A 15,035-nucleotide genomic window follows, 5' to 3' on the forward strand; every position below is an offset into this window, starting at 1 on the left:
CTATTTTAATAAAATGTTAGATTTGTTAAAATAGTAATTTTCAACCTTACAAATCCAAAAAATGGGTTCGGAGTCAGTTACGTATGAGGAAGGATTAACACCCTCATAACACCTAAAATTGGTACCTAGTTGATTACTTGATGTTTTAATGTCAATAGTTGAAAATAGAAATTAAACTACGATCTCTCTTTGCATGATTTTTTAATTAAAATTATTTAGTTAAATCAAAATTTATATAAGAAGCTTTCTTATTTCGAGATAACCAAAACCAAAAGGACATGTTCCGTAAGTTAAGACACGGCATCTCAAATTCTTAAAAATAAAATTGCTCATTATGTGTTTTTTTTTTTAGTTTTAAAAAGATGTTTGGTTTTTTAGGTTCAAAGAGAAAATGAAACCCCATAAGTTAGGCATGACTTCTCAAATCTCTAAATAAGAACGTTGCCTTAGTTTTGAAATTCTCCTTTGTATGCATCAAATAAAAATTAATGTGGCACTTAAAGTGATGTAGACTTAGTTTATTCAGGCATAGTATGAAACGGATAAATATGTTTAAACATAATGTATGATATAGTGATAATGAAATAATATAAAATGGCTACTGGGTAGAATATTGGAATGATAAATGATGAATAAATAAAGGAATACTATAATAATAATGTAATAATAATATTAATAATCATATCATAATGATAATAAGTAGATAAAATAATGATAATAATAATAACGAGGGTAAAATAAAAATAAAACGTATAAATAAAAAGAAATGTAAATGACATAAATTGTAAGTGTTAATATAAATGAAAGAGGCAAAATAAATCAAATGAGGATTAAATTGAAATTAAAAAAAATTAAGCTATAAATCGCAAAATAATTAAAGAAATAGGGCATAAAGGACTAAATTGAAGGTCCAATAAAATCTAATGTCTAAGTTAAAAAATAAGATAAAAAAAGGCTAAATTAAAATGCGAAGCAAAAGTTCAGGGACCCCGAGGACAATTAATCCAAAAAAGTACACGTACCATTCCCTGAAGGGTCAACGATATAAGGACTAAATTGAAAATGAATTAAAATCAAAAGGTATAATCTAAAAAGGAAAAAAAAAGCGAAGTTAGGACTAAATTAAAAAAGGATCCAAAAGCAGAAGGATCAGGAAAGCAAATAGACCATTTCATGAAAACACACGGATCCTGCTGAATAAATGGGTTGGATATTCGGGTTGCGTCAAAACGATGTCGTTTTGGCGTTTGAAAATTAAGCCCAAAACAACGTCGTATAAGACCCTTTAAAAATAAAAAATGACCAAAAAAGCATTTTAAACTTTTTTTAAAAAAAATCTCTTCCCTTGTTTTCTCTCTCTCAAAACTCTCTCCAGTTTCGGCGACGAGGCTGTTGTTCGTTCGCCGTGCCTCCGATGGCCTAAGAAAACCAAAATGCCCCCATTTTGCTCGTTACCTTGCGTAGAACTTTGATTTGGAGTTGAAGCCGTCAGAACTAAAGCCAATTTTTTTCTTAAAAAAAGGGAAAACCTTTCAATTTCCTTCTCTCCAGCGAAGCCTCCAACAAATCTCTAGGGATTCGGAGGTCCTTTGCATCGGAGAAGACCATCCCTCCTTAGAGAAGGAGTCATCGCCCACCCACGACGGCCGAAGACGAAGCTTCAGGTGAGTTTTCTTCTTTTTTATTTTATGTTGTGTTTCTTTTTTAAAAAAAAGAAAAAGAAAATAACAGATTTAAAAAAAATAAATCACCTTTGAGAATTTCTTTATGTATCTTTTTTGATTGCTTTTTATCTCTCCTAAAATACATTTTGAATCCGACTTTTATATCCGATTATATATATATTTTATATATTTTTTATTGTATCTACTATTTTTGCTACTGTTTTCTTTTATTGTTTCTGCGTTTTCTGTCCTTTCGTTCTTTTTCTTTACAGGTGACGGTGCGTGGTCAACAGTGGGATAGAGGCCCTTGCTTTTTCCGTTTTAATGCAAGGGCGGCAGAGGTGCATTAGGCCTCGGGATGAGGAGCCTCGGGCGGCGTGCCTATGAAGGGGGTGGGGAGTTAGGAACCCTAGGGTTTCTGGCTTTCTGAAAAGTTTAGGTTCTTTTGGGCCACTAGTAGTTTAGGCCCCGGAGTTATTGGGTTAGGGTTTGTATATTTGGGCATTGGTTTTTTTTTTTGTATCATTAGACTTTGGACTCTTTATTTTATTTTGTTTATTTATTTTTATTTAGGCCGGATGAAATTGGCTTATTATAATCACAATTGAATAACAATTCAGAATATCGATATTTTAGATAAACTCATCACCATAATATCTCAATATTCATATTTATGCAAATGCTTATGAATGCAATGCAATTTCAATTTATCAGAAAATGTCCTACCTCACTGCTACACACCACAGTAAGAGTTCTTAGAACTTTTCTATCTTTACACCATGTTGTGGATAAACCAGTCATCGTTATGGATGTATCACTCGTTGTGGATAAACCACTAGTAAAAAAAAGGGGTGGAAAACCACCAGCTTTTTTTTATAAAAAGTTTTTTGCAAATAAATTGCTAGTAGGGTGTGGATAAACCACTCATTGGTGTAGATAAACGTTGCTAATACGGTATGGATAAACCACTCAATGGTGCAGATAAGCTGCTCAAATGGTGTGGATAAATCATTTAAAAGTGCAGATAATCTACTCACACTTCCTCTGTTCATATTGTCCCACATTATGCAATGGAACATGACATACTAAATACGGTAGCAATAACATGCTTATAGCAAATTGATACAGTAACAACTATCATGCCTATAAAAAATCATTACAGTAGCAATAAACTTGATTAACATGAGTTCGATTTAACAGTAACAGTAGGCATGTATGTCATGCAAATAGTAACATAGTGGTACGAAAAACATTATCAGTTCCTCAGAATTATTGTGGTAGTAAACATGTAATATTTTCATATTATGCATATATAGTAATAAATCAGTCAATCAAATCATGGATTCCAATATTAATCATATTATTAGGGGCTTAATTGAAAGAAATAAAACACTAAAAATAGTTTGGGGACTATTTTGAGACTAAATTGAACAATTTATAAAATTTTAGGTAAAATTGTAAAATAAAGGTCACACGGCTGTGTGGTCAAGCTATGCAACAAACTGTGGTCGTGTGGCAAATGCAAAAATTAACCTACAGGGAGACACAACTGTGTGGCAGGCCGTATGGAGGGTTCATGACCGTGTGAGATTCAAACTATCTTAGGTTTCAGAGGTACATGGCCTTGTGAGTGGCCGTGTAGCCTACTTGTGTGGTCCATACGCCCATGTAGCAGACCGTGTAGCCTTAATCCTAGGCACGGCTTGCCCCAGTCCGCTTGTAAAAGAACACACACCTTTCACCGTGTTGACGATCAACGTTCTTAGCAATCCAATCTGATCCGATTCACCTAAATTAGGTCCTTCAAACGACATTTACACGCGAAATAACGGTTGATTTCCACCTTTTACAATTTAATGATTTTCCTTTCATTAACTAACTAAACATCAAAATTACCTAACCAAATTTTAATAAACTTATATAATCACTCCATAAATATTTAATAAAAATATTTATGGGCTCAATTTTTGGAAACGAGGCCCCAATACCTCATTTTCTAAAATCACTTGACTTTAGAGATAACCCACTTGAACTTAACTAATCATTCAATTAACTAAAATTATAAATTTAAAATTTACTATAATACTATATTTGACTCGTAAATATTAAATAATAATATTTAGACTCTTTTGTTAGATTTATGGTCCCGAAACCACTTTTTCCGATATTACGAAGAAATGGGCTATTACATATACAGTGATTTAACTTTTAATTTATATTTAAACCGATGATTTAATTAACTCGTCTTCCTATTTTATGAAAAAAAGAAATTAGTCTTTACACTCTAATTTATCATAATTTGATCATTGAATTATATAATAATTAAGATGCAAGTCAAATAATTAGTAAATATATGAAACTTAAATTGTTAAATTCTATTAATTTATTATATATAAATCATTGAACTTTTTATTTTACTGACTTGAATTATTGATTAATAGGTAAGTGATTTAAATGAAAATTTTAGTAACATTATCCAACAAGACTAAATTTTTATAAAAGGATAGAATTTTTTTTACGGAAAAAGGGATGGAATTAATAAGTATTTATAAAATAAATTAATATTTTATTTGAAATAAAACCGTAAACAGAAATCATAATGACTTATTTAAGTGTAAAAAATAAATAAAAACTTGTCTAAAAAATAATAAATTTGAATGAATTTTTTTAATATTTAATTGGCCATAAAGCTCGATCAAGCACACATTTATCGGCTCTGCTCCCCTCAGGCAAATCAAATTCCAACCCCCATCAAGAAGAATTGGTCAGTGTCCAAAAAAGAAAAAAAAAAAAAAGGCTTATTATCTCACGCATTTTCAATTTCCGATGAATTTGCAATGCAATTAACACTCGGATTTGATCCCAGAGATCTGAATAATCAAATTGTAATAATAATAACACGGTGATGTTAGCTTCCCACACGCTCGGAGGACCGTCGCGGTGCGGCCGTGTGCTAGGCCCACCGCTCGACAAGATCATAAAAAATGCCGCATGGCGAAAACACACGCACCTCGTTTCCTCATGCAAATCCGCTCTCGACAAGCTCGAGACCCTCTCCGACACCGGCTTGTCCGATCCGATTTCACCGCTGCTCGGCATTTCATCTTCCGATGCCAACTTCGTCCTTAACCCGATCCTTCTCGCCTTGGAAACCAATTACGTCAAAGTTGCCGAGCCCGCCCTCGAATGCACCTTCAAATTATTCTCCCTCGGCGTCGCTCGTGGCGAGATCCATGGCAACGTTTCCAATCCGATCCTCTACAAAATCGTCGAAGCCGTTTGCAAAGTCGGCGGCATCGGCGAGGAATCGCTCGAGCTTGCCGTGCTGCGAGTTTTGCTCTCCGCCATCCGATGTCCTTGCGTTTTGATCCGTGGTGATTGCTTGCTCAACGTCGTTAGAACTTGTTATAACGTATATTTACGCGGTTTGAATGGAACCAATCAGATCTGTGCTAAGTCCGTTTTGGCGCAGATTATGCTAATTGTATTCACCCGAGCCGAAGAAGATTCCATTGATGTTTCTATCAAAACAGTGTCGGTTAGTGAGCTTTTAGAGTTTAGTGATAAGAATTTAAATGAAGGAAGTTCAATTTATCATTGTCAGAATTTTGTTAGCGAGGTTATGAGTGCCAGTGAAGGGGTTCCAGATTTGAAGCTATCGCAGCCGAATAAGGATCAGGAGCTGCAAAATGTTGATTTGAAGACGTCGAAATGGGAGGAGGAGGAAATTGGGGAGTTAGAGGCGAAGGAAGGGGGGGCGGAATCGGGTTCCGGTGGGGTTAGTAAAATTAGGGAGGACGGCTTTCTTGTTTTTAAGAATTTGTGTAAGTTGTCAATGAAGTTTTCATCACAGGAGAATGATGATCAGATCCTTTTGAGAGGGAAAACGCTGTCTTTGGAGCTCCTCAAGGCTGTTATGGATAATGGGGGTTCCATTTGGCGCTCGAATGTTAGGCAAGTAATTTTATACTACTTTATTCACGTAGGGTTCTGATTTTATATAAAATAATAATGGTTGTTCGCACGTCACCATATATACTTTGGGCTTTGTTATATTTTTTCCTAACAATCGTCACCATATATGCTTTGGGTTTGGGCTTTATTAGATTTAGTGAGTTTAATAGTAAAAATATCACGGAGGTTTTAGAGGTGTGAAATTATATTTTGTTTTTTATTAGAAATTTGAATAAATTAGTCTTAGATTAAAAATTAAATTAGTTTTATTAAAAATTCATTCTTTTGTATTATTAAAAATTGGTGTGATTGATGGAATACTTATGCTAGCATATAAAAATTAATTTTTAACAACAAAATATACGAAATTTTTAATAAAAAAATTAATTTACTTTATAATAGATTAATTTACTTAGGAAAAAAAAAACATGTCGTGACCCATCCAACACCCCATATTTTATTATTATGGGGAGTCTTGATGGAGGGAAACTCAAAAGAAAAACCTGAATGAACCTGTTTCAAGCACATAGCTTTTAACAATACTCACTCCCGGTTCTGGGATATTTCTGCTCTAGTGCATGTACACTGGGTAGTGAGATCTTCATGAATAAATATGAAAAGGAATAATTTATTGAGGTAGTTTCAAAAATTAAGTGAAAGAGCTCCGAAAACCAATGCCAACTCATCATCATCATCATCTTGCTTGGTATGTCGTGTAGTGTTGGTGATAAATAACTCTTTTTTCTGCAGTCTTCAGTTAAATTTATTCTAATGTTCTTATATTCTGTGTTACAAAATGCAGGTTTCTTAACGTAATTAAGCAGTATCTCTGCTTATCATTGTTAAAAAACAGTGCATTGTCAGTGATGTCAATTTTCCAGCTCCAAAGTTGTATTTTTATGAGCCTGCTAACGAAATATAGAACAGGGTTGAAAGATGAAATTGGAATATTCTTTCCCATGCTTATCCTCCGAGTTCTAGAGAATGTTTTACAGCCAAGTTTTGTACAGAAAATGACAGTCCTTAATCTGTTGGAAAAGATTGCTGCGGATTCACAGATTATCATTGATATATTCGTGAATTATGACTGCGATGTGGATTCACCAAACATATTTGAAAGGTAATTTTCCCCCCTAATAATTTTTCGTATGAGTGTTTGACAAGAATGCTGCTTTCATGAAATCAAATAAGTTTATGATGTCATATTTTCAAGATAAGTATCCAACGAATCATATGTGAAATCCTTTACGAATTCGAAACCTTGTCTCAATTTTTTGCAAAAGGTAGGTCAAATAGGAATTAACTCAAGAGGAAATTATTCTTTCATGTTCCCAGTTCATGCTTTAGCTTCTTTCTGATGTAATATTTCAATTCACTTTCCTTTTTCCTCAAATCAAACTTTAGTAAAATGTAGTATTAAAAATCTTTATATTCATTCATATGTAAAATGATCTGAATTTGAAACCAAATTCTCAAATTTTGCAAAAGAGGGTAGATCAACCCAGGAATTAACTCAAGAACCAGTCGTTTGGTGTTGTTCTCAGAGGTTGCTTTAGCATCCCTTCTAATGTATTTCGTTTTATTAAAAATTCCATTCTTTTTTTATTTATTAACGTGTTGCACTTTATAAAAATGTATTAAAACTCTTATAATTCCCTCAGATATTTGCAGGATTGTCAACGGCCTTCTCAGAACAGCTCTAGGACCGCCACCTGCTTCAGCAACTACTTTGTCTGCAGTCCAGGATATAACTTTCCGGCATGAATCAGTAAATTGCTTGGTTAGCATCATTAAGTCAATGGGAGCTTGGATGGACCAAAAGCTGACAATAGGTGATTCTGACTTGCGTAAGAGCTTCAAGAGTGACACTGCAGCAGAGGGCCATTCAACTTTGACTGCAGAAGATGGAACAGTCTCTGATTGTGAGTTGCAACCAGAAATGAATTCTGAATTGTCAAATGCTGCTACACTTGAGCAACGGCGGGCTTACAAGATTGAACTTCAGGTTAGCTGGGATCAAGCGCGACTGTGTTTTCATGTACCACATACTTATTAAGTATCCAAATTATTGGAGAGGGCTGCCTTAACATATCATGAGAATTTGCTATTATTGGCTTCTCTTCTGTCACGTATTTTTATATAGCTTAATATATGTTTAGTTTTCCCCTTTTCTTCACAAGCTTGGTTTTAGTGACAGTTTTACTTGGTTATATGCAGAAAGGTGTTTCGTTGTTTAATAGGAAGCCATCCAAAGGCATTGAGTTTCTTATAAATACCAAAAAGGTTGGCAACTCTCCAGAGGAAGTGGCTGCTTTTCTGAAGAGTAACACTACTGGGTTGAATGAAGCCATGATTGGTGATTATTTGGGTGAAAGGGAGGATTTTGCTTTGAAAGTCATGCACGCTTATGTGGATTCCTTTGATTTCAAATCTATGGATTTTGGTGAAGCGATAAGGTTCTTCCTACAAGGCTTCAGGTTACCAGGAGAAGCACAGAAAATTGACCGCATCATGGAAAAGTTTGCTGAGCGCTATTGTAAATGTAATCCTAACTCATTTACCAGTGCAGATACTGCCTATGTACTGGCATACTCTGTCATAATGCTCAACACTGATGCCCATAATAGCATGGTCAAAGATAAGGTTTGTTTCTTCAGCACGTTATCAAATTATGAGTTTTAGCTTACGTGTTTGCTTATGCATATACTTGTCTTTTGAAGAACTCCTTTATGATCTATTCTGGGACTTGTAAGCCATTCTGGTGCTTTAAATTCATACCGTCAGTAATATGGAATTTCCCACCTGTACTACTGCAAATTGTTTTATCAGATCTACATATAGATAAATTTACAAATGTTTTGTTTATGCTCTTATTTCTGTTTTATGTTGTTTCCGTATTCAGATGAACAAGTCTGATTTCATTCGAAACAACCGAGGAATAGATGATGGCAAAGATTTACCCGAGGAGTATCTTGGTGCTCTTTATGATCAAATTGTGAATAATGAAATCAAGATGAATGCAGATTCTTCTGCTCCTCAAAGCATGCAGGCGAACAGCTTAAATAAGCTATTGGGTTTGGATGGTATACTCAATTTGGTGACTTGGAAGCAAACAGAAGAAAAGGCATTGGGTGCAAATGGTCTTCTTATAAGACAAATCCAAGAGCAGTTTAAGGCAAAGTCGGGAAAATTAGAGTAAGTCTTAATCTAATTTCTTTTTAAGATGGTTGGTTTGGCGAATTCGGGAAAATCAGAGTAAGTTTTAATCTAATAATAGATGTTTGCCACTTTAATAGGTCAAATTTATGTCATGAATCGTAGTCTCAAATGGTTAGTTTTATGTTCCTCCATACCATACATCCGAGAGCTTCAGATGAGTTTTTTTACATGTTTTTGTATATGAGTAGAAATGTTGTAATACATTTTTTGCATGTCACGGGTTTTGATATATGTTGGGAAATGAATTCATATGATTTTTGTTTCTTGTCGGGAATAGAATTTGATAAGAGAATGACATGCATCATTAATCGAAGAGGATTCAGTCCTTGTACCTTCCTCGATATATGATCTCCATCCTGCTTTAATTGATCTTTGTTAATTCGTCATCCCAAATTTTCCAGAAGACCTGCATAATATTTAGTAACCTTTTGTCTTTGCTGTTGCAGGTCTGTTTATCATTCTGTTTCAGATGTAGCAATCTTGAGGTTTATGGTGGAGGTTTGCTGGGGACCTATGCTGGCTGCATACAGTGTCACTCTTGACCAGAGTGATGATAGAATTGCTACCACTCAATGCTTACAGGGCTTTCGACATGCTGTGCATGTAACTGCCGTAATGGGAATGCAGACGCAGAGAGATGCTTTTGTCACATCAACGGCAAAGTTCACTTTTCTCCATTGTGCTGCAGACATGAAACAAAAGAATGTTGATGCTGTAAAAGTAAGTAGTTTTCATTTGCACATGATAACAAAGAATCGAATCTTTCTCCTAGTTTTCTTATATGCTATATCACACAAGAGTTAAGAATTGCAGCATCACAATGTTTGCATGCACAGCCTCGCACCACGGATACAATACAATTCATATCCTGTACTTTATGTTTTTATGTTTTACAGTTACTTATTCTTGGCTTTTGCTTGGTTGTGGAACATTGATAGTCTAGTCACTTGAAGTAGAACCACTTGCCTAATTGTGAAAAATATTGCATCAAATCTAAGTTTCTTTGACGTGTTCTTTTTACTCACCTTTTGAAATATTTTACAATATAGGCAATAATATCTATTGCCATTGAAGATGGTAACCATCTTCAAGACTCCTGGGAGCATATATTGACATGCCTGTCCAGAATTGAGCATTTGCAACTGTTGGGAGAAGGTTCATCAACCGACACATCCATTTTATCCGTGCCTAATACTGAAATAGATGAAAAGGTGCCAAAACCTTCTGGTATTCAATCCCTGAAGAAAAAGGGATCACTCCAGAATCCAGCTGTAATGGCAGTTGTGCGAGGAGGGTCATATGACAGTGCCGCTGTTGGAGCAAATAGTTCAGGACTGGTAACCCCAGAGCAGATTAATCAATTCATTGCAAACTTGAATTTATTGGAACAGATAGGAAGTTCCGAGTTGAACCATGTTTTTGTACATAGCCAAAGATTAAACAGTGAAGCAATAGTGGCTTTTGTGAAGGCCCTTTGCAAGGTTTCTATAGCGGAGTTGCAGTCTCCAACAGACCCTCGAGTTTTTAGCCTCACAAAACTCGTTGAAATTGCGTAAGATTCTTAATCTTTTTCTTTTAGAAAATTTCATATAATGCTCTAGCTCCAACAGATCAGTTTTTGGCTTCAGAGATGAAATTGCCCTAGCCCTCTCTATATCCCTCCTCTATGTGCCTGTGGAGAATGCTTATTATAGAATCTTATGTTGCAGGCACTACAATATGAACCGCATCAGATTAGTTTGGTTTCGCATATGGAATGTTCTCTCTGATTTCTTTGTTTCTGTTGGACTGTCCGAGAATTTATCCGTGGCAATCTTTGTGATGGATTCGTTGAGGCAGCTTGCTATGAAATTCTTAGAACGTGAGGAGCTGGCAAACTACAATTTCCAGAATGAATTTTTGAGACCATTTGTGATTGTAATGCAAAAAAGCAACTCCATAGAAATAAGGGAATTAATAGTTCGATACGTTTCTCAGATGGTCCTCAGCCGCGTCAGTAATGTGAAATCTGGATGGAAAAGTGTCTTTATGGTATGCTAATTGCTCGTACATGATTTCTATTGTCATTGCAGCTGGAACAGTTTTTCTTTTCACACATGTTTATCATTTTCTCAGGTGTTTACAGCTGCTGCTGTGGATGAGCGGAAGAATATTGTCCTGCTAGCTTTTGGGACCATGGAAAAAATAGTTAGAGAGTACTTTCCTCATATCAGTGAGACAGACGCTTCTACTTTTAGTGATTGTGTACGATGCCTCATCAAGTTCACAAATAGCAAGTTTGACAGTGATATTAGCCTTAATGCTATTGGATTTCTCCGGTTTTGTGCTATCAAACTTGCTGAGGGAGGTCTTGTTTGCGCTGATAAGAGCCCAGATGATGGTTCATCTGTTTCAGCTGTAACTAAGAATGATAGAGATCTACAAAGTTTCGCTGATAGTGATGATCATGCATCCTATTGGGTTCCCTTGCTAGCAGGTAATCTGATAGTTTAGCTACTTGCTAACACTTTTGTTAAGAGTTATATGACCTGAATCCCGTAACTTATTAAAAAATAAAATAGAGAGGCAAAATAGGGGGATTTGTGGGGGCAAAGGACTGAGACCATAGCCCGCCACAAATCCCCATTAAGCACTAAACTCGACTGGGGTTGCGATCGTCTGCCCCCGCGGTACACACCATACCACACAAGTTGAATTCGTATAAGCTTCTTTTATTAGACTTCAATTATAACAGGGTTGTGTGTGTTTTTAACAGTTCTTTTTCTTATTATTTTGTGATCATTCTACTGCCATTATCGACATTTATTATAGCAATTTTTATGAATATGGATTGCAAAATAGGCTATTTGTTTCTCTCAGTTATCACCTTTAGTTTCCTCCAATGTTGCCAAAAATGAAGTTTGTTTCCTGTTTTAATGTTAGAAATTTGATATGATGTTCCAGGTTTATCAGAACTAACATCCGACTCGAAGTTAGCCATCCGAAAGAGTTCGACGGAAGTGCTTTTCAACGTCCTGAATGATCATGGTCATCTTTTCTCACGAGCATTCTGGATTGGTGTTTTTAGCTCTGTTGTTCTCCCCTTATTTAATGGTGCATCTCCTGTAAAACAGGATTCACCAACATCGAAATCTACTCGTCCTGATGGAAGCACTTGGGATCCTGAAATTTCTGCCGCCGCAGTGCAGTCTCTTGTAGATCTTGTTATAAGGTTTTTCAATGTATTGAGACCTCAACTACCAAATGTCGTATCCATACTGGCAGGATACTTAAAAAGTACAAAACAGGGTCCTGCAAGCACTGGAGTTTCGGCAACATATCGTTTGACAGGAGAGTTAGGAAGCAGATTTTCAAAAGACGAATGGCAAGAAATCCTTCTAGCTATAAAAGAAGCTGCCACTTCAACATTGCCTGGGTTTATGAAGATTTTGAGAAGCATGGATGACATCAAGGTGCCTGAGAATTCTCGATCCTCTACTAATACTGAAACAAGCTCTGATCATGGACTGACCAAGGATGACCTTGAGGAAGATAATCTGCAAACTTCAGCTTATGTGGTTTCGAAAATGAAGAGTTTTATCGCGGTCCAGCTACTGATTATGCAGGTTCTCCCATACAGACTCTATTTGTTGCAATGCCAATAATGACTCTTCTCTATGCCTTGGAATCATTTTGACATGATCATACTTGTTTTGGCTTTCATCATTTCAGGTTATAACTGATATATACAAAGCGAACCTACAATTCTTGGTAGCTTCCAACATAAATATCATTGTCGAGATATTTTCTTCCACTACATCACATGCTCAGCAACTGAACTCCGAGACTGTCCTGCAAAAGAAAATAAAGAAAGTATGCTCGATCTTGGAGACCTCCGAACCGCCCATGGTTCACTTCGAGAACGAGGCTTATCAAAATTACCTCAACTTCCTCCAAGATTTAATCAAAAACAATTCATCCGCCCCAAAGGAGATGAACCTAAGATCACTAGTGGCAGTGTGTGAAAAAATATTGCTGATATACCTTAGCTGCACCGATTACAACTACGCACGGCAGCAGAAACCGGTTGAGATACCGGTGACTCATTGGATTCTCCCATTGGGAATAGCCAAAAAGGAAAAAATGGCAGCTAGGACTCCTCTACTTGTGTCTGCATTGAAGGCATTGAGTTGCTTGGAGAAGGATTCCTGCAGAAAGTACGTTGCAGATATCTTTCATCTGTTGGTCGATCTGGTTCGAAGCGATCATAGCTCGAATGAAGTTCAACATGCTCTAAGCAACATATTCCGGGCATGTATAGGTCCCATAATAATGCCATAACTTCATTATGTTACATAATATTACATACTTATTTTAAGCCATCATCACAATTTTGATCATTATATATAGATTTTGGCTTTGATGAGAATCCAATAGCCAAGACCCAAGATACCATCCAATATTTATTTATTTTTGTAGCATATCCTGATGATATAAATTGAAAATTTCTTCTAATTTGAAGTGCTTGTGTCTTTACTTACTAAACTTGGATATGCCATCTTTTAAGCATATTTTAAATTATGGTTAAATCTTCACATTAATAAAACTACTCTCCACAGTCGTTTCAATTCTATCATACGAGTGAGCAGGCAAGTGAAAGACATTAGTTATGCCCTGCTGCGGTTAAATCCTATCCATTTATGGTTTTAGTCATATTAAAATTTAGGATTTAATTCCTTTAATTAGACATCATTTGGTATCTCTAGTCTGAATTGATAACAACCTTGGTTGTTTTGTTTTTTCTGTCTATTGTTATTTGGTCACATAATTAGAGACATATAAAAATCCAATCAATCATATTTAATTAATAATAAATTTATATGTCAATCGAATAGTTAAGGGCATTTAAAAGATATTCATGTCATCTTACGAAAAGCACAAAAAAAAATAGGACTAAATTACACTAATTTAAAGTAGATGGAGTTTTGTATCAAAGAAAATTAAGTAGAGGGAGTTAAATATTTTTTTCTAATATAGTACAAGAATCATAATAAATTTATTTTTAAACACGTTAAGAAAATATACAATTTTATGAAGAAAAACACTTGGTATTAATAGGAATCATAAAGAAAGTGTACATAAACATGTTATTTAGTAGAAACGATAAATAAAACATTATAAATTGATGCACAAATGTCATTGTATGAAAAAAATCACAAATAAAAGAGAGACAAACTGATAGTAATTGTAACACTAGAAAAATTTAAAAAGAAATCAAAGATGCATCACTTTGATCAATTGTTGATAATTGCATCTTAACTCATCATCATTAAACCGCCTTGACAGTGAACACCAATCAACTAAGAAATCACTGTCAAAAGACCCATCACATTAGTGATACATGAAAAATCAAATCTCAAATGGTCTATTCTCCTCCACAACATCTTGAAGTCTAATTTTGTGAATACCATCCTAATGCTCTATCCCCACGAGGTTCTCTAAGAATAGTTTTCAATAAATCTAAGTGACACACTTTTTTTTTTTTTTGACAAATCCATATATATATATATATATATATATATATATATCAAAATTAGGGGTGAGCAAAATTCAATTCGATTCAAAAAATTCAATAAAATTTTCAAATTTTGAATTAAATAGTTTGAGTGATTTGAGTTAATCAAGTTATTTGAATTAACTCGAATAAAAAATTAAGTTTTTCGGTTTAACTCGAATATAAATTACACAATTCGAGTTATCTGAAAATCCGAATAAGAAAAGGTAAAACTAAGCCATTTTGATAAATGCTTACCTTTTATAAAGTTAAAAGCCAAAATCATTCAGTTAAAAGGCAAAACCATTATATTGTTTATGTAGTTAAATAATTTTATACTTCGTTTACTAGTTAAATAATCAGTTCATGTAAACTCAACATTGAGTATAAATAATAGGATTCGTTAACTCAACTCGACTTGACTCGAAATTTTTTGACTTGATTCGATCCGATTCGAAAAAAATCAAATTGAGTTCGGTTGCTAAAATAGGATTTGTCAACTCGACTAACTCAAAATTTTTTGACTCGATTCGACTCGACTCAATCGAATACTAACCCCTAATTAAAACACAAATAAAACTAAAAACAAAAATAAAAATAAAAACCACCAATACTCTTAAAAAAAAATATGTTGGACAATAACCACCATAGTTTTCAATGAAAAC

General features: G+C 34.8%; 1 protein-coding gene across 5 annotated transcripts; it reads left to right on the forward strand.

The window, feature by feature from the left end:
• Positions 1-4,350: 4,350 nt before the first annotated feature.
• Positions 4,351-13,245, forward strand: LOC108475749 (brefeldin A-inhibited guanine nucleotide-exchange protein 1-like). Of its 5 annotated transcripts, none has more exons than XM_017777740.2 (12): positions 4,351-5,399; positions 5,448-5,618; positions 6,421-6,738; positions 7,290-7,623; positions 7,836-8,261; positions 8,521-8,813; positions 9,284-9,557; positions 9,887-10,389; positions 10,547-10,868; positions 10,953-11,313; positions 11,781-12,442; positions 12,549-13,245. In XM_017777740.2, the coding sequence occupies exons 1-12, from the start codon at positions 4,570-4,572 to the stop codon at positions 13,155-13,157; spliced, it is 5,103 nt and encodes a 1,700-aa protein (XP_017633229.1). In that variant the 5' UTR covers positions 4,351-4,569; the 3' UTR covers positions 13,158-13,245. The 5 variants fall into 5 exon arrangements, with proteins under 5 accessions (XP_017633229.1, XP_052882135.1, XP_052882136.1 ...); XM_053026175.1 differs by having other exon boundaries at positions 4,351-5,304; positions 5,368-5,618; XM_053026176.1 differs by having other exon boundaries at positions 4,351-5,304; positions 5,383-5,618.
• The last annotated feature ends 1,790 nt before the right edge of the window (positions 13,246-15,035 follow it).

The sequence above is a fragment of the Gossypium arboreum genome, chromosome 3 (assembly GCF_025698485.1).
Source record: "Gossypium arboreum isolate Shixiya-1 chromosome 3, ASM2569848v2, whole genome shotgun sequence".
In the NCBI taxonomy this organism is placed as follows: Eukaryota; Viridiplantae; Streptophyta; class Magnoliopsida; order Malvales; family Malvaceae; genus Gossypium; species Gossypium arboreum.

What these genes read in the sequence shown, in the direction of transcription:
- LOC108475749 (XM_017777739.2), top strand. Translation starts at nt 4,570, where the DNA reads ATGTTAGCTTCCCACACGCTCGGAGGACCGTCGCGGTGCGGCCGTGTG. An exon ending in AGAATGTTGATGCTGTAAAA is followed by an intron (nt 9,558 to 9,886) that starts GTAAGTAGTTTT and finishes TTTACAATATAG; the next exon opens with GCAATAATATCTATTGCCAT. An exon ending in ACAAAACTCGTTGAAATTGC is followed by an intron (nt 10,390 to 10,546) that starts GTAAGATTCTTA and finishes CTTATGTTGCAG; the next exon opens with GCACTACAATATGAACCGCA.